Genomic DNA, 18501 nt, shown 5'->3' on the forward strand with positions numbered 1-18501 from the left:
ATACAGTGGCCCTACAGGTCAATGGTTTGACGTTCCACTGCCAGACTTTTGTGGGCTCTGCCTATGGCTCTCCAGACTTTCTGGCATTAAGCTCATACTATCCAAATGCCAACGATGACTGCTCAACAGGAGTGGCATACGATCCAGATGACGGGTAAAGTTGTTGGGTTTTTTTTAATTGAAATTTCAATCTAACTCAACCTGAAGATGTTCAAATGTAGTATTCCTAAAGCTGGTTATAGAACAGAATTTTAAAAATATGTATTTGTGGGTCCTTTTTCCAAGATGATGATTCACTAAGTCTGAATGAAGAAGAGTGCTGTAATCTATGGAACTTTATAAACTGTATTTACAACTTACTTTAAAAACTTTTCTAAAGCGTTTTTCAATTGATCCTGTTTTAGCTGCACATTAGAGTTCCACTGTCTTAACTGAAAACGAGAATACCGTCTTCCTCCTGCCTCCCCTCTGCTTCATCTCCAGGCAAGTTTTTAGGAGTCACTAAGTGATGACTAGCATTCTGACCCTGTCCCCAGAGAGATTACCATCCCCTCTATGAAAACAAAGGTATACACAAATAACTACAACACAATTCAACTAGAAATGCCTCAAAAAAGAGGCTAAAAATGTCTATGAGAGCACAAAAGAGGGAATATTATTTCTGCTTAAATGAATTAGTTCAAGGCTTTGCATTTATGTTAGGTTCTGAGCAGTCCAATAGGCAAAAGGAGAGAGAGAACATGAGCAAAGTTATAAACACTTCAATGGGCATCAATCTAGAGAACAACCCATAGCCCCATGAGAACAGAGGACGTGGGGGGTTACAGAGAAAGCTGAAGCTAGAAAAAGTCAGAGGCTGCATCGCAGGCACCCCTTACGGACAATTTTAAGAAGTCTGAAGTCTATAAATAAGGAATAAAGGACTACTAACGGTTTTGAGCTGGAATGTGACAGCATTTTGAATCTTAAGAGTATTTCTATGAAAGGCCCAATGAAACAGTACATAAACTTTGTGCAGGTATACTTTTTTAGAACGAAGATCCCTAGCTGTCACCAGACTCTTAAAGATCATACAAACACGGCAGCAACACTCTCTGGTGCAAGTAAATGGTAATAATAGTCACAGGTGTCTGAGATGCTTACTTCTTCATATTGACAATGAGGAATACAGAAGTGCTGAGATGTTAATGATGCCTATTTTGAAGCAAGAGTTAATCACCACTCTTCTTTTTGCAATTTTCTGAGTAAGTCAAAATGAAGACTATACTAAGGCTGCAAGACAGATTAAAAAAATTCATTTAAATAAGTCAATTCTTCTCATGTCAGGATAGAAATAAACAGGGTGCTGAGGCTAGGTAAATTAGCAACAACTACCCACATACTCGGCTTTTAATGTTCACAAAACAGTCTTACAAATCTGCCTTTGTGTTAAGTAAATGCCTAAATTCAAACTTATAAATATACTATTACCATATAATCCTTTAACTGATTTCTATGCTGCAAATTTCTCATAAAACTATGTAAAAAACTATATATATATATATATATATATATATATATATATATATAAATAAAATAAGTAATCTTTGTAAAAGCACTTACACTATGTTGCAGTTCAGAATGAAAGGCAAAGAACACAATCCTACTTAAAACACAAGTATCATTTTCATGCAAAGAAATCTGAATTTCTAATACTTTGATGGGGGAAAAAAAAAAAACCCAAATCTGAATGGTTAAGATGATCTTCTTTTCCCTTCCAGTTCAAGTCAGATGCTTCAGAGACACTGGAGGAGAAATACTAACTAATATAATGGATTTCTTTGGGCTTGAATTCTTTATCTGTAAAATGAAGGGTTTGAACCACTCAATCTTAAAGTCGAAAGTCTTGACTCCTAATGCACCATTTTAATAAATCTGAGTGTGACCAGCTGCCAGCCCCTTTGCCAGGTACTGCACTTGACGTCTTACAAAGCAACACGGCCGTGAGGAAGAGAGGGGTGTGACAAGGTAAGCTGTCCTCCCCAAACTAGTACCTGTTAACAGAATTTCCCAAACCCTTATACTTTTTACTGTGGAAGTAGGAAGAAAATATAAATACTTCCCTGAATGGTCACAGTTTACTAAGCACCCAACACTACATTTTCCTAAGTGGTTTCTTTTACTGAAAACAAAAAATTTCCCTTGATGTAACAGTAAAAATATAACAGAAAATTATCGGGTCCAACTGCCAGTGGAAATTATTAAACTGTACTGCAGGGACTTTATAATTGCTTTCCTGCTATTGAATTTAGTCCTAATGAATGCAGAGTGAATATATATATAAATGAATAAGCCACTTGCTCACTGTGAAGAACCAAAGATGAACCAAAGAGAAACAAAGATGATGCCCCTTTTTTGTACAAGGCGGCAGCTAGTCAAAAGGAGTGCTTTTATCCAAGTAGAAAAATAACAATCATAATGCGTCATGTACCTTAGCATCCAAACCTCTTGCTTTTTTAACTCAGCTCTTTTCTGAGTAAGCTTCTACAGTGTGAGAACGGCTAGCTGGACTTGAGGAGGGAAAGGATAAAGGATTCAATGGAAAACTGCTGCTGTATTGCAACTGTGGTTTAGCCCAAGTCAGTTCTCCTCCCTGCTTTCTGACATTACTGCCCAATGGGCTTAGTTAGGCGATTTCAATACAAAGAATTTCCCCTGCAACAAGCTAAAGATGGGAATTGTTAGTCACAACGCTTGGATGCAGCTTAGTCAACCATGACACAAACAACCTCCTTGGTCCTCAGCTTCCTTCCTGTTAAAGGTTAGTCTAGAACAGCATTTCCCAAAGCTCTGTTTTTGAGAACACTGGTATTAAAAGGTTCTCCAAGAAAAAACAAAAAAACAAACAAAAAAAGCCCCAGAAAGCATTCAATAGAAAACATGTATTACGTCTAACTCTTCCAACACATTTCAAAATGTGCTAATATATTTTTAAACTTTGATAAAAGAAATCTGTTATCTTCCTGTAACCCAGGAATTTCCAAATTCATTTTGTGACAGAAGGCTTTTTGTTACATAAAAAATACAAACCTTATGAAATTAGTGTTTGATAAAATGTAACCTGGGGAAAAAAATGTAAAAGAACTCATAAGCTTTTTTGAAGTTATGTTCATTATTTTTTCATTAATCATATTAATCAGGTAGACTTACTTTCAGCTAATATGTAAAAATAACTCTGTGGCATAGAAGACTTTCTAGTAAGCACATTTATTGAAATAAGAGTTTATCATTACATCCCATCTCTCCCTTTTCTGTTATCCAAGCTCACTCAACTCTGGAAAATTTGAAGCTGTGAGCTTAAGGGCACTGGTAAGGATGGATAGACTCCTAGGGGAAAGTCATTTTAAGAAAAACACAGATTCACTGATTCCCTTCAATGGCTCAAACATTCTGCTAGACACCTCCTGTAGCAAAGAAGATGTGTGGTCAATCTCATTAAAGCTCTTATCTATGAAGTGTTAGAAGCAAAATGACCAAGACATAAAGATGAGTCCTGTAAGAGAGGCATTAATACAAACCAGGTGGGAAGGAGGCAGAGGAGCCCCACTGAAGCAGGTGACAAATTGCTGAACCACTGTGTTGGGTTCCTTCGGGTATTTTTATGATTTACATGATTTTATACCAGGGTTACTTCTCCCTTAAAGTTTCCATCTCTATAGTACAACAGTAGTGGGATTCAAAATGAGGAACCCTTGGCTATAAAGACAATCTAAAGGAGATCTGAAAATGTGATTGTCAAATCACTATCAGAAGAATTTAAAAAAGGAAAGCCATTCCATTAGATTACTAAACTTATTTTATTAACTAGCAATTAGTATATTAGCATCTAACTCAGTAGGGGACTCAAAGCAGGTATAATCCCCAAAGGGTTACTCTACAAGACCAGAAAAACAGGGTAATACCAATTACATGGATATAAAAACCTCACTATAACTAGGGTAAGACGAGAGAAGAATTTTCTCAGCCAGAGGCCTCCCACTCACTTCCCTTGTCTGGCTATATTTGTATAAACTTATTTTCTAAGTGCCAAAACATAGGAAAAAATTTTAGCAGCAAAAATTATTACTATCTGAACTATCCTCCAGATTTTACCAACTTATATAATATTCTTTTAGAACATGAAATTCTGATCACCATAAGAGTGCTATGAAAAAGCACCATGGCTCACACCAGATTAATTTTTAATGTAAATTGGTTACTAAGTTTATCCCAGAATAGCTCACATTACAAAATGGCTTCAAACTGTTGGACTAATGCCACAGACGTCTCATGACATGGTTGGCCACGCTACTGCTGTTTACTTTAGGGGAAAAAAAAAGGTTTTCCCTAAAATAGTTTCATGTTCACATATATTTGGACCTAGGTTCCAAGACACACACGTGTATGTCTACATTCACTCACACAGTTACGAGTTTTAGTTAAGAATAACTAAGTTAAATGAACTAAACGCACATTTCTTGGCTTTGTTAAGTAACACTGGCAAAGGCTTACACTGTGACCAAAGAGAAAGATCCCAATAAAATTAGTCCACCTGTATTAGCCACATACTCATACAGTCCAATGTTCCAAAAGACTGCAAGCCCCTGCCTTGAACAGGGCACCCAGAGAGAAATGCAACTATTACTGCATTCAAGACGCTGGTGTAAAAGAGTTAAAAAGAAAAAAAAGCCAGGAAGAAAGGAAGGGAGGATGAGGGAGGGAAAAGAGGAAGGGAAGGGGAAGGCCACAATGCTAGTAAGAGTACAAGAGATCTTTTTCTTTTTTTTTAACTTTTCTACATCTGTCTCCCCAATGGAAATGCTACTTTCCTTACATCTGGGCTCTGTTAAAAAACACAAAAAAGACAAAAGCTAGACAAGCTAATTCACCCAAAGTTGTATAATTCTACTTCTCATGAACAATGTTGTTCAGAAAAAAAAAACCTGTCCCAAGAGAAAAGGGGCCTCGAATTCCACATCTGGTTGTTGTGGGTGATTATAAACTACCCAAGAGAGTTGATTCCAAAAATCTCTAAAAAGATATTTGGATGAAAATCCAGAGAGGAATTTGCCACAGCCCTGCTGCTGAGTAAGAACTTAGTAGCTAAGCGGCCTCTACAAGGAAGCGGAAGAGCAGAGGGAGGAACAAAGCAGAACCAGGACAGCTGACAAGGAACAGGCCACGCTCTCCCAGGAGCTGGCCAGGAAGATGAGCGCTGCCTTCGCAGTCTCAGTCTTCCCAGTGAAGCATCCGGGACTGAAACAAACTAATATGCATTGTCATGCATCCTTCAACGTCAAACTTATGCAAATCTTGTTTATTCAATATTACAACATACTAGTCAGCGGGGAGTCACATTTTTCTACGATAAAAGAACACTTTGGCAGGACAGCCATCTTCTAATCTCAGGCATCAGTGAAAAATCCAAAATGTCTGCAAGGAGTTTTTTAAAGGCTAGTCTCACTAAACCTCCACGACTGGACTTCTCATTTAATCTCCCCACGGCACCGGGGGCGGGGGGCCGTTTCAGTAAGTCAGAAGTGGAAGTGGGCGAGGAGGTGGGGGGCCTGTGAAGGGAAGGAGGCTCCTGAAGATGCCTCAAATTACACCATACTGGAATACACTTAGGCCCGTTTAACTTTCCCCCTCTCTAACTTAGCACTTCTCTCTGTGAGAGAAATCTGAGCTGTTACAGAAGGCAGAATGGTGGGGAAAACACCTGGCAAGAAAGCCAAAAGGGAAAAGCAACCATTAACTTAGTGTGCAGCAGAGACCTTATCCACATGATCTTACTTAAACCTCACAATAGCCCTTTAGGGTGGTGTACAGTTATCCTGACTTCCTGGGTTTGGAACCTGAGGTTCCACGTGGTTAAGCGAGATGCTGAAAGTCGCAGCTAAGAATTAAACAGTTTAGATTCAAACCCAGGACAGCCTAACTCCAAAGTCTATGTGTTCCATTTTGTATCACAGTTTAAGTCAGAAGCAGTCAGTCAGGAGACTGAATTGTACAGACATTCCTCTGGCATCTTACTATAGCTTGGGACCAGTCATTCACTTCTTCAACACTTAATTTCTTCATCTGAAAAATGCAGTCATTCACTACACTGCCTACTTTATATAGTACTACAGTGAGATGTATTGTGATTGCTGTTTAGTTTTTACATGCATAAAATAAAGTGTTTTGGTTTCTCTAATACTGTTTTTCCCTGAATGGGGGGAAGAGGGGATCACAGGACACCAGAAGCATTTAGAAGAAGCCAACTTCATTACTCTGTTATTTTTAAAATAGAAGCTTTCCTAGTCTACAAAACATAATCACTTCTTTCAGTTCCTAGTTTCATCCCCAAAGCAGTCTCGACTACAGAGAGGCAACACATCCAGCAGTAAGAAAGGGCTCCTGTGTTGGTAACAGGAAGGATGACAAGGAATCCCTAATTCCTACTTGCAATTCTGATTATCACATAGTCATGGCTTGTTTCTTAAAGAAACAGCTAAATACACTCACACCAGGTGTCTCACACTCACCTGGCACTGAACAAGGAGTTCTAGAAGAACCAGGATGGCTCAGCGGGAGGAGCAGAAGATGCGGGCTGGTTCACTGATGACCCTGACCGTACCTACTTAATAAGGGTGACTGAAAGTGCCAGTTTGCCCAGGAGAGTCCCAGTTTATGTAAGTATTAACAGTGTCCCTTTAACCTTGAAAAGTATCATATAGTCATCCTACTATTAAAAGTGATAAATCATTTTTCCTTATTATAAATCAAGACAAAGGCCAAGAATAGCATAATACATGTGAAAGAAACAGACACAGAATCAATGCATATTTAAAAAGAACTGTTAGTGAGAAATGCTGAAGACACAAAAGTAAGTGATCATTAAGTACAAATCAAGTCTTCTTACAAACCATATCCTACTGCTAATTTTAGTCATTTTCGGCTTTAAACACAATATAATTTAAAAATACACACAGACTCAAACAGACCACTGCTTTGACGCAGCTTATCATAAGAGAGTGAAACCATTCACAAAAGAGAGTGAGAGCCATGGCCAGTCCCTGACTCCTGTTCAGGCTAAACTCAAGGTCTGCTCTTCCTAAAGTTGTGGGAATAGCCCACAGACAGACAGCCTGTATTGGGTTGAAGTGCCCCTTAAAATTCATTTATACCAAGAACCTCAGAACATGATCTTATTTGGAAATAGGGTCTTTGCAGATGTAATTAGCTAAGAGGAGATCTTAACAGTGGGTTACAGTGGGTCCTCGATCCAATGACTGGTGTCCTTGTAAGAAAACAAGAGAACAGGGAAGAAAGCCACGTGACAATAAAGGTTGAGACCTTGTGATGATTACAAGCCAAGGCATGCAAAGACTGCCGGGAGCCACCAGAAGCTAGGAAGAAGCGAAGAAGGGTCTCTCCTAATAGGTGGCACGATGCTGCCAACACCTTCATTTCAATTTGCAGCCTGCAGAACTGTGAGAGGATACATTTCTGCTGTTTTAAGCCACCAAGTTTGCGGTAATTTGTTACAGCAGCCCTAAGGAACCTAATCCACACTTTATGTCAAATTATCCTTTATCATCATCTTTTAAGATTTCACCACTTACACAACTGATCAAAGTAATCGACAGTGGTCCATGGAGAGTGGTACTTGAACTATGCACCCCAAAAGGGAAGCGTTCTGCTGCACATCCAGCAACCCTAATCTGAGCCTATGAACACAGAGTCTCTGCTCCGGAGCTGAGCAGCCCTTCCTCCTGGGGGGGCGGGGCATTAACTAGGTGGTACCTCATCCTTCTTCTCCTGAATGCGTCGCTTCTCTGCTTCGATAGCCAGCTTCTCCTGAATCTCCTGAGCAATTTCACAGTCTTGTTGTTCACTAAAAAACAAAGGTGAAAACAACATGGATAAAGAAAACAAAGAATGATTTTTCCTAAACAGAACACAATTTCCTGAACACTATGAGCCAGTGTATATTTTTATCTCACTTAATCCTCACAATAATGATGCAAAGAGGCTGATGCTGTCACATCTTACAGATGAAAAACTTGAGGCCCAGAATAGTGAAATCATTTCCCTAAGAACACACAGCAAGTAAGTGGTAGAACCAGAATATGATACCCAGAGACTTCAATGGAAAGCTCCGCGCTTTCTCTGTACCACCATATCACCTTGTCCTGCTGGAGCCGTTCTACAGAGACACAGGCACATTTCCTCAAGACTCTGCAAAGGAGCTCAACACTATGGGAATGACGTCCACAAATATCCAAACAAGCATAGAGTACACAGACAAAAACTGGGAGCAAGCTCACTAAAATGTCAGTAATACTGTGGCCACCTAGAGGTGGTTTTATAAATTTTTTAATCAGATGAATTTTTTTTTTTCAGTTTCAATAAAACTTTAAACAAAAGAAAAAAAATGTATACTTCTCCAGCTTCAGTTCCAAGTAGAAACCTCTCTCGTTGATGCCAGTGTTCTTAATACTCTGGCCACTAAGAAAACCAAATGTAGTAAAATACTGCTGCTGCCACAGTTTTGTTTCGTTTTCGCATTCACGCACTTAAAAAAAGATTTAAACAGCATCTGCTATCGTCCAGGCACCATGCTCAACACTGAGGATACAAAAATAAATAAAGGATGAAGATCCTGAACTCAGGAGTTCACAGTACATCCTGGTGGGAGAAAGGAGACAAATCATTGTGTTGGGAGAAAAAGATCCTTTAAAACATCGGTTCCAACAGAAAATGGGGTTTGGACCTCTCAGAGATGGCTGTAAGGACACAAGTCTTCTGTCTCAGGTTTCAAGAAGTCAGTGGGCAGCTTAAAACTCCAGAGTGTGGTAGTGCCAGGGAGCCCACCTTTACACAGAACTGTTAGCTAGGAAACAGATATAAACATGCTTAGAGTTTACTATCTAAAAAGATGCTGGGATAAAATTACCATTGTGGTTTATATATGTAGTTCATTTGCTAAACAAATATTGCCTCTTATTCACCTGCTGCCAGTTGAACTTAAACTACTCAGTGACTCCAGGCTTGCATATGCCAAGTTTAATGGCAGTCTTTTGTAACCGAAAAGTGTTGGAGGGTGAGGGGGGGATATCCCAACTTCTCTGGAGAAACCAGAATCCCCATAGTCTATTCTGACAAAAGTGAGCGGATGAACACTGTTCTCATTTGTATAAGGAAATGGTCACTTTCAACATGTCTGGAAATAGATACAGATGTTGGTAAACTTGTACACACGGGTGTGTATGTATGTGTGTGCGCACACAGGACAGAAAGGGAGGAAGAGAACACAAGACGGAGAGCACAGGCCGGAACTGGAAATGACAAGCTATTTTAGAATCGGTAAGAAAATCACCGGAAAAGTTGCCTGCAGACCTAACTTCTGGTCCTGCTGCCGTTAACCGGTGAATCATGTCCTTTCATGTCATCTTATCAGTGATAAAAGTTTCTAGACTTAATGACTTCATACTAAGGTCTAACACTCTAGGATTCTTAACCATTCAAACCACAGAACTAAAAATAAATATCTACTCAGAATAATTTTCATTTCTATATCCTCTTTCCATTCACTCACTTTAAATAGTTAAGAATCATACACAGAATCACGGTCTTAGTTTTTGAAGATTTGTCTACCTGGATCTCCCAAACTAACGTAAACCCGCACAGGAGTAAGCAGCTACTAACTACACGCAAGGTGCTAACAGCTGGGAAGAAAGCAGAGGAGCACAAATCCAAATGAAATGCTGAGAGTCACAAGTGACAGAAGATGCATCTCCTAGTATGGAAAATAAAGAAGTAAAGTTTAGGCTGAGCCTAATTATTTCAAACCATATTTCCAAGAAGGACCAGTTCTAGTTCCCTCAGCTATTGGTACAGAATCCTTAGGAAGCAAAATCAAGTGAGAAACGAGTCGTCAGCCGTCGGTCAGCTTGACTTTGGACCAGGGCCCCAGGATCCAGACAGACCAGCTGAAAGGTTCCAGTTTGTTAGTATCTATAGCATTTCATCCTTCCCTTGATGTTCAGATGGCAAGACTGCCAGGCTGTAAAAACTGAAAAACTTCCTTATTTCAGCCAGGAATACCTCCAAAACCTTGAAGTCCCAGGCAGAAATATAATGCCTAGTTCTCTCATTTAGGACCTATAATCCGTCACTCTCTAAATTCTGACATATAATCACAGTGCTTCGTCTCGATAATCTCTGAACTTAAACTCATTATCACTGCCTACTTCTTAAACTTCTGCATCACCCAGAGAACTGGCCTTGATAAAAGAGCACTGAGAAAAATGTAAAAGGCAGCAGTTTAGAACTCTGGACTATTCTGGCTCTAGCTCTCATCTTCACTACGTTTGACACTGAGCCTCCCATACAAATCAAATCTGCCTCTTCTAAGTCCACTAACACTCCCCTGAACTCGGGCCCCATCCCCTCCCTCCTCTCTCTCTGTCTACCAACCCCTGTCCCCAGTTCAAGCCTCCTCATCTCTTAATTTGACCACTGTTCCCTTCAATCTTGCCCCCTCTGATCCTTTACCCCAGAGGTCCCAAAATGAAAATCTAAAACTCCTTTGATGGCCCTCTATCACTTACAAAATCTACAAAACCTAAATTCTTTAACATAACCATGTGACCTTCTGGTCCAACTTTTGACTGCTTTTCTGGCCTCATCTCCTGTCTATGCCTCTAATTATATTCTCCACTCTAGCAATACTGTACACCTTTCAGCTACTGTGAGATTCCAGGTCCTTTTACCTCTTACCTTGATGACTGCTATGCTCTTTGGCTAGAACAGTTTTTCCCAGTTACCACTATAAACTCCCAGTTGACCATCAGGGTTTGGATTAAATACATAACCTGCATTGGGATAGCTTTCCCAGTCTCTACTAATCTTCATAGGCATGGAACCTACCATTTAATCTCCTGTGCCTTGTGCACCTATCTCTAGATATAGAATGCTCAGAGTTTTTTCCAGAGGCCTTTAAGGGCAATGGCTAAGTTTTATTCATGTCTATGCTCTCTGGTGCCTTTCGTGGTGTCATGGTTAACACGTGTCAATAAGGATGTTCATGTACAAAATAAGGAAGCTCAATAAAATCATGAATAGAGTCCTCTCTGCAAATAATAAAACAGAAAGATAAATCTTTCCTCCAAGTCAGCAAAAGTGATGGGCTTTCCTGTTTATCTAAACACGACAACGAAAGTTAAATCGAGGGGTCCCTTCACGTCTTCCTTTACCCCTCCCTCTTCAAAACAGTATCTTGTGGTTATGTTCACCATTAGAGACTTTAGGTACAAAAGCCTCTCTCAAAGAAGAAATATACCCTGTAAGCTTTTAAAACACTGAAAAAGAATAAAAAGTCATTGTGCTGGAAGAGACCTTAGATAGGATCTTTCCATTTAGGAGGAGACTGAGAAATAACTTTAGTCAGAGACTGAAGTTATGAAGAGAACTGAGGGGACAATTCAGAGCTTTCTAAAAGACTCTGCCTCTGTTTAAAAAGAAAGGGGTTCAAAGGAAAAAAAAAAAAAAAAAGCAAACTGCTAGGAAATAGCAAAGGAACTCAATACAACTCATAGACTTCTTTGATATCCAGTATTCCGCTGGATTCCCCGAAACCACCCGTGAGGCAGAGGGCCTAGCGAACATTTCCTCATGTGCAGGGAAGGAAAACTGACTCAGAGAGGCCGACCAAATGGCTCTGAGTCATCCAGCAAGAAGTGTGAATGGTTCACATCAGAATCCGCATTTCCCAAAACCTAGATTCCAACAACAAAGAAAAATTTTCAAATGGAAGAAAACTATGGGACAGCCACTCTAGGACTTGTAATCTAATAGTGAAAGGAGTCAGAGGGACAGATGGAGAGCCCTCTTCCCTGCCCTGGCTGCTGCCTCCAGAGAAAGCCCATCCTGGCGTGACTCTCCCACCACCCCCTCCCCGTCCCCGGTCCTCACAGGTCCTTGTAGCGCTTCTGCAGCTGGGCCTGCGCCTTCAGATCTTCCTCTTGAAGCTGCTTGGCCACCTGGAGGTCATGCTGGACCAGACGGTTCCGCTGAACATTTGATGCCAAATGGTGCTCAACTGGAAATAAAGATGGGAGAGAGGAATTACAATGCTTTTGCTTGTTGAAAATAAACCTAAGAATAAACCCGAGACGACCCTTTCCATTAAAAAGAGCTTCACATCCATCATTTCATCTTATGCTCTCAACAACACTGTATAATAGGCAGCATGGGAGTTTTTATTCTCATCTTTCCATTAAGTAAAAAGAGGATCAGAGAGGTTAAGTAATCTGTTTTTGGTCACGTGGCAAAACAGTGGCACTGCCAGGACTTATACTCATGTAATCTGAAGCCAGGGCTGGCACTCTTTCTGTTCCACAAGTTGACACTTTACTTATAAACGGCATTGTTCAATGCTGAATTTTTATATTGACACACGAATTTAATGATTCACAGACTAGGTATTCACAAAGACATACCTTTGTATAACCACGTATAACTTCGATTCACTTTCCATAATCACATATATAAATATTCAGAAAAAATCTATCTAAATACTTCATTGTCTGGGAAAAGATGTCCAGGCCCCTAGCAGGGGAAGGAATATGTCTCTCTGCCAGCCTTCTCCACACCCCAGATACATGTATAACCAGTGTCTCCCTCCTACTACACTAAAGCAAAAGAAATGGTTCAAGTCCCTCTTTTCCTCTGATAAGCCCAACAGTCCTCTCATTGGTGGCAGCTGTACAACTTCAAAACACCCAGAACTTCATTCTTCACTGAGGTGTCATTTACCTAGACAGATCCCTCAGGGAGGATGGGTGGTGCAGCCCGATGACTGTTTTCTCCAGGCCTCACCCTAAGAAATCTGCCTCGAGCTACCACTAAAAAAGGCGCATATTCATGAGGCTATGATTACTCACTCTCTTGTTCCTGCAGGCTGTGGGCCAGGGTGTGGTCCTCCAGGACAGCAAAATCTCGGCACACTGCAGAGGATGAGGGAAAAGGGCAGACAGGAAGGCTCGTTAATAGTGCTTTAACATAAAAAGAAAAGGATTCTGTTCAGGACTTCAAAAAACCAATTCTGATATTTCAGGATGATCACCTTTATAACAGGCAAGACACCAAATACTGACTAGTCAGTATAAAGTCTTCATTCACAAAAACCCACATAGTACCTGCTCAGTGCCAAGCATAAGGTATTACAAACTAATGGCTGGCTCTGGTCCCTGGCCTAAGGCTATGAGCCACAGAATCAGAACCCAGAAGTCCAGAAGTTTTAACCCACTTCTACAAAGGGAGGGCAAGCACTATTGTAATAATAAAAGACACAAGAATGTTTTGCAGATTGCAGCTGAGAAAAACCTGAGCTTTTGCATGGTCAGAGGAGTTAAAAGAAATCTAGCCTCTGCCTCAGCCATCTGGGGTTCCTCCCAGAGACTTAATGTCTGTCTATCCTGGTGCTCTTAAGGAAAAACACATCTTTCTTATTAGTCCCTTAGGCGGGAACAGGATAATCACATTCTTCCATGGGTCCACACCCTCAGACAGGAGTTAGAACTGGTTCTCTAGGTCTCTCTAAATGCAGAGCTGCCTAAAAAGAATCCACAAACCAAAAAGACAGTGGGAACCTTGGAGGATACCAGGCATCTGCCTCAACTCTGCCCCAACTCTGCCTCTACCTGGAGATGCAGGCAAGCGCATTTTCTGGTCTATTCTCTGACACAAATAGGAAGATGGCCTCAAAGGTCCATTCTACTACCCGAAACTGCAATTTAAACTCCTCCTTAAAACAAACAAAGGCATGAAGGACTCCTATCACGAAAGATGCTGTTTTGTTTGTTTTAAGGACATGTAGTTTAGGTGATGTGTTCTTATTCTATTCCAAACATGCAACTCACATTAAAGAGGAAAGTTCCCAAAGCCTCAGACTACTGCCATGTGCAGGACTCGTGAAACTATTTTCTGGTCCTTACTGGAGTTTCTGGATTTCTTTCTGCAGCTCTGGCTTTGTCTGTGAGGACATTTAAGTAAAGCGGACTAAAGAAACATCCCTTTGCCATTCTTAGCTCTTAGATCTGTTCACATACACACAGTCACACAGCCCCATCCCTGAGAGAGAGTACAACAAAAAGGCAGACAGAGCTTGGTGTCATCAAGATTACTCTGGAAAGGTCTTATGATGGAAAAATCATTTATGCCTAAGAACTATATTCAACCAAATATGACCTGCTTACCCCTTGCTCAAATGCAACTACAAAACCAGTGATTCCATTACAAAGTCCCGTTCTTTTACATCAGATATATATATTCTCAGCAGATTCTAACAACTTGAGGCTGGGGTCAAAGTTCCCCGACATCTCACAAAATGAACGTGCTTTCAAGAGGAGCTAGTTAAACCGCTTATTTAATAGGGGAGGAAAATGAGGGCCAAAAGGCAGAAAGGACTTATCAAGCCTACAAACATAGTTTATTGGTGGCAGGACTGGGAATCAGCTTCTGAGCAAGCAAGTTTTTTCTTTTTTTTTTTTTTGACACCATGACAGCCCTCCTCGACTCCTGGTAAACCACAGACAGAACAGACTGAAGGGAGACATTTTACACTGACCAGCATGCATTCTCTAAAACACTCGGCTAATTAATTAAATGGCTAAGACATAGAAGGATTTAATTCATAGAAAACAAATATTCAGAATGAATTAGCCAAAATGAATGTAATGAAACTTTATACAAAAGAATGCTAATACCCTACCTTATTATTTGAAGCATTTTTATTTTACTACAAAAGCTTATATTTGTATACTAAAGTCAGTATTAATTTTAGACCAAGATTCAGTTTTTTAGATTAACCTATTATTAGATCATAAAATCAATTTACTGAGTCTGGGACAAGCATTTCAGAATGAATAGGCTAGAAAATATAGAGTATATCACACACAGGGTATATGTACTATATCACACAGTGTAAACTATGGTTTGGAGAAATTTTTTTCAGTTTTACATATACATACATGTGCATATGATACATACAAATATATGTGTATATGATACATATAATATATGTGTATATGACACATACACATACGTGTGTATATGATACATATTAGGTCACAATGTAAAACATTATCACTTGGCAGATTACATTCAAAAAAGTTTAAAAGTCACTTCAATTTATGTTATTAGGGCAGAAAATTATGCCAAAATAATGGATTTTATACACCTTTAATATCATGCTGAATAAAACAAAAATAATAAAATGTCTTTATGTGGGTAACCATGTGAAAAACTGCAGTAATGTTATTTTATTTTAGCATGACATTAAAAATATCATGTTTATGGATACATACACCTGTAGTAAAAACATGTTTTTAATATTTGGCACTGACACAAACCTAACTGAGAACAGTGGTTACCTGAGAGAGAGGAGCAAAGGGCAGAAGATCCTTCACCACATATGCTGCTCCCACTGCTTTACAAACAAAGCAGAGAAGACTGATGCAAATGAGGCAAAATATTAACATTGATTAAACTGGGTGGTAGGTTCCTCGGTTTCTGTATTTTCTGTGTTTTCTGTAATGCTCTCTACATATTACATTTAAATTCTATAATTAAATACAAAAATTTTTAATTCACATCTTTTATTTCATCAACAGCATATATTTCTAAACCCTAAACATGAAGACACATTTGACATACCACTACAAGCCAAGGAATTTATGAATTACTGATAGACATAATAATGACTCATCTCAATGCTTTCTTAATGTTTAAAAAGCAAGACTAAAGTGTATTCAGTTATTGTGATTTGACTCTGGATTACAACAGCTTACAAGAGCAAAAGTTTCTTTACAATCCTTGAGCCACAAGTGAAATGATCAGGCAGGAGGAAAACTTTGGATGGAAGTCTTGTCATCAAAAATAAATAGTTTCATGAAGCTGCTTGAGATCTGAACCAAACTAAAAACAAGAAGGTGGGGGGCTTGAAACATTTGAAGAACTCCCTGCCCACAATTCTGCAGCACTGTGGGCCGAGGGAGGGAGGGCAGGAGACCTTGGCCACACCATCTCGGAGCAGGAAGTCATGGCTGGATAGGAAAAGATCTAGTTCTGATGATGCAGAACCGCACTTGTGACACCAGAGCTGGGTCCGAGGAGCAGGGCAGGAGGATGGTGGTGGCAGAGCACAACCTTACTTAAGGCAGAGGCTGAATTGGTACCCACAAAATATGGGCAGGGCCTGAGCTACAAAAGATCCTAGAAGATCTTCCAGGACTACAAGGAGGCACACACACTCATACACACACGGAGCTATACTGTTAATAGACTGAGCACTTCAAAGTTTACTAAGAACTTCCATATATATTACCTCATTTACACCAAAATATATTTGCCTATTAATCCATAATTCCTTATGTATCCACTCTAGTTCCTTCCAAAATCTGCCTCTGTAGTCCCTGCCTTGCTACTCTAACTCACGCTGGAAAAGTCACACATGCAGCCACCTCTGTAAATCAGTAACCAGGCTGGGAATGACAGAAAACATTTCTCAGCCAGGACAAGTTCAGAGCGTGGATTTTGCTCCTCCTCTAATCTACTCCACTCTGAAGTAAGCAGCTGTAAACAGCACTGAGGATAAATGGGCATACTCATCTCACTACGTTTGCCTGCAGGCACATTTAAGAGGAACCATCGGACACTGGGCTTTTATGATCACACTTCTCAAACTTTTTGCCTCCTATGTTGACTTTCATTGACCCCAATCTCAGGCTGATCTTTTTCCCATTAAGCCAACCCCATCAGTCTCCTTCATTCCCATCCAGACCTCAAGGGCCCTATAATCTCTGTACCTTCCACACAATTAGCACTGAATATAGTATATAATAAGACGTCAAGAGATGCTCCTTAATAGAAAAAAATGAAGAAAAACTGGTTAATAAAGACAAAAAACAGTAAGAGTTCCACAAAGGAGGAAAACAATGTTAAGAACAGAATTAAGCTCTGCTGTTCATGACAGCATCACAGAGACTTGTAAAAACTTTTAGACAATTTAATAAAAACTAGAAGCCTCTCCCATTCCCATTAAAAGAAAGCTATATTCGACATCTTACAGTAACCTATAGTGAAAAAGAATATGGAAAGGAATGTATGTATGCCTGAAACATTATGCTGTACACCAGAAATTGATACAGCATATTAACTGACTATACTTCAATAAAAAATAAAGAAATAGACCTTTAGTGATTTTTTAAAATCCAGATATGTACATGTATATGGTGAATTAGTTTACATTAAGCCAAGCAGGTCTCAGAAATGGGAAGTAAGATTCACTTAGACAAACACACACACACCCCCATCAATTTTCCTTGAAAAGAAAGATCATTTTCATTCCTCTGTGGATCCCCCTAAATAAACAAACGGCATAGTCTGCACGTAGTAAACACATTTATCCAACAAACATTTGCTGAATTCTATTATTAGGATGAATAAGTCATTTACAAGCCATCAAGGAGGTAGAAATGACAGAAAGGTAAATAAGCATAATATAAAACTTGATAAAGGTTATAAAGATGTGTAGAAAATTCTTTGAAGTCATAAACATGGAGCAGTTATACCTGTTATAAGCTGGGGTAGCTGTAAGCAGTGGAGGTGACTTGGCAGGGTGGTATCAGGAAACCTTAAAGTAGTTAACATACAAAACCAATCTCAAAGAAACATGGTGCCCATGGGCACCAGTGGTAAGCATTCTTAGAAGGACCAGCTAACTTTCTACAAGCTAGAAGAGGAGAGAAATCATTCTCTTTTTGTCATTTTTTTACCTACATCTCAAAACTTGCTGAAAATACAGTTTTTGTGACTCAATCTTAACAAGCTTCCACTCGCGTAAGAATGCCTGGATTAGTAATACATTCACTAGAAACTACTTTTTTCAACTGTGTATTTGCCTTTTATGTTCTGGTATAATTTGGTGAGTTATTCTGTTTTTGTGTAAATGCTATGAGTAGCAGATAGAACACATACTCATTGCTTTGAGGGCTGCGTTTACATTTGCTTTCCTTTCTTCTGTTCACATGGAAACACCCTCTATGAATGAGGAAGATGTTCCAGACACACACTTTGTCTTGAAAAGTTTGGGAATGATGGGCAACCACACCTGACACTGATACACTACTCTGTAGATTACAATGCACTTTCACACTTACCCTTCCTAACCATGTGAAGATACAGGTTTTATCAATATCCTTGTTTTATTTCTGAGGAAATTTAAGGCTCAGAGAAATAAAGTGACTTGACCAAGATAACCCAACAAATGAATTGGAACTAACTGAGCTCTTCTAGCCCCAAATACTTCAACTCAAAAAACTAGACAAAATGGGTCTATGTTAAAGCTTGTCAGAAAAGAGTGGTAATATTAAATACTAATTAGGCCAAATATGCATTAGATTCTTTGAAACTGAGAATGAAACAAAATTTAGG

At 39.5% G+C, this 18501-nt stretch overlaps 1 protein-coding gene across 2 annotated transcripts in view; it reads right to left on the bottom strand.

The window, feature by feature from the left end:
• CCDC50 (coiled-coil domain containing 50) overlaps nt 1-18501 on the bottom strand; it is a 64941-nt gene that overhangs the window by 26000 nt on the left and 20440 nt on the right. For both annotated transcript variants that reach the window (XM_032482096.1, XM_032482093.1), the window contains exons 2-4: nt 12951-13013; nt 11980-12106; nt 7807-7897 (exon numbers count right to left, since the gene is read on the bottom strand). In XM_032482096.1, the coding sequence (XP_032337987.1) occupies nt 7807-7897; nt 11980-12106; nt 12951-13013 (281 nt within the window). The remainder of the gene's footprint in view (nt 1-7806; nt 7898-11979; nt 12107-12950; nt 13014-18501) is intronic.

This window comes from Camelus ferus, chromosome 1 (assembly GCF_009834535.1).
Source record: "Camelus ferus isolate YT-003-E chromosome 1, BCGSAC_Cfer_1.0, whole genome shotgun sequence".
In the NCBI taxonomy this organism is placed as follows: domain Eukaryota; kingdom Metazoa; phylum Chordata; class Mammalia; order Artiodactyla; family Camelidae; genus Camelus; species Camelus ferus.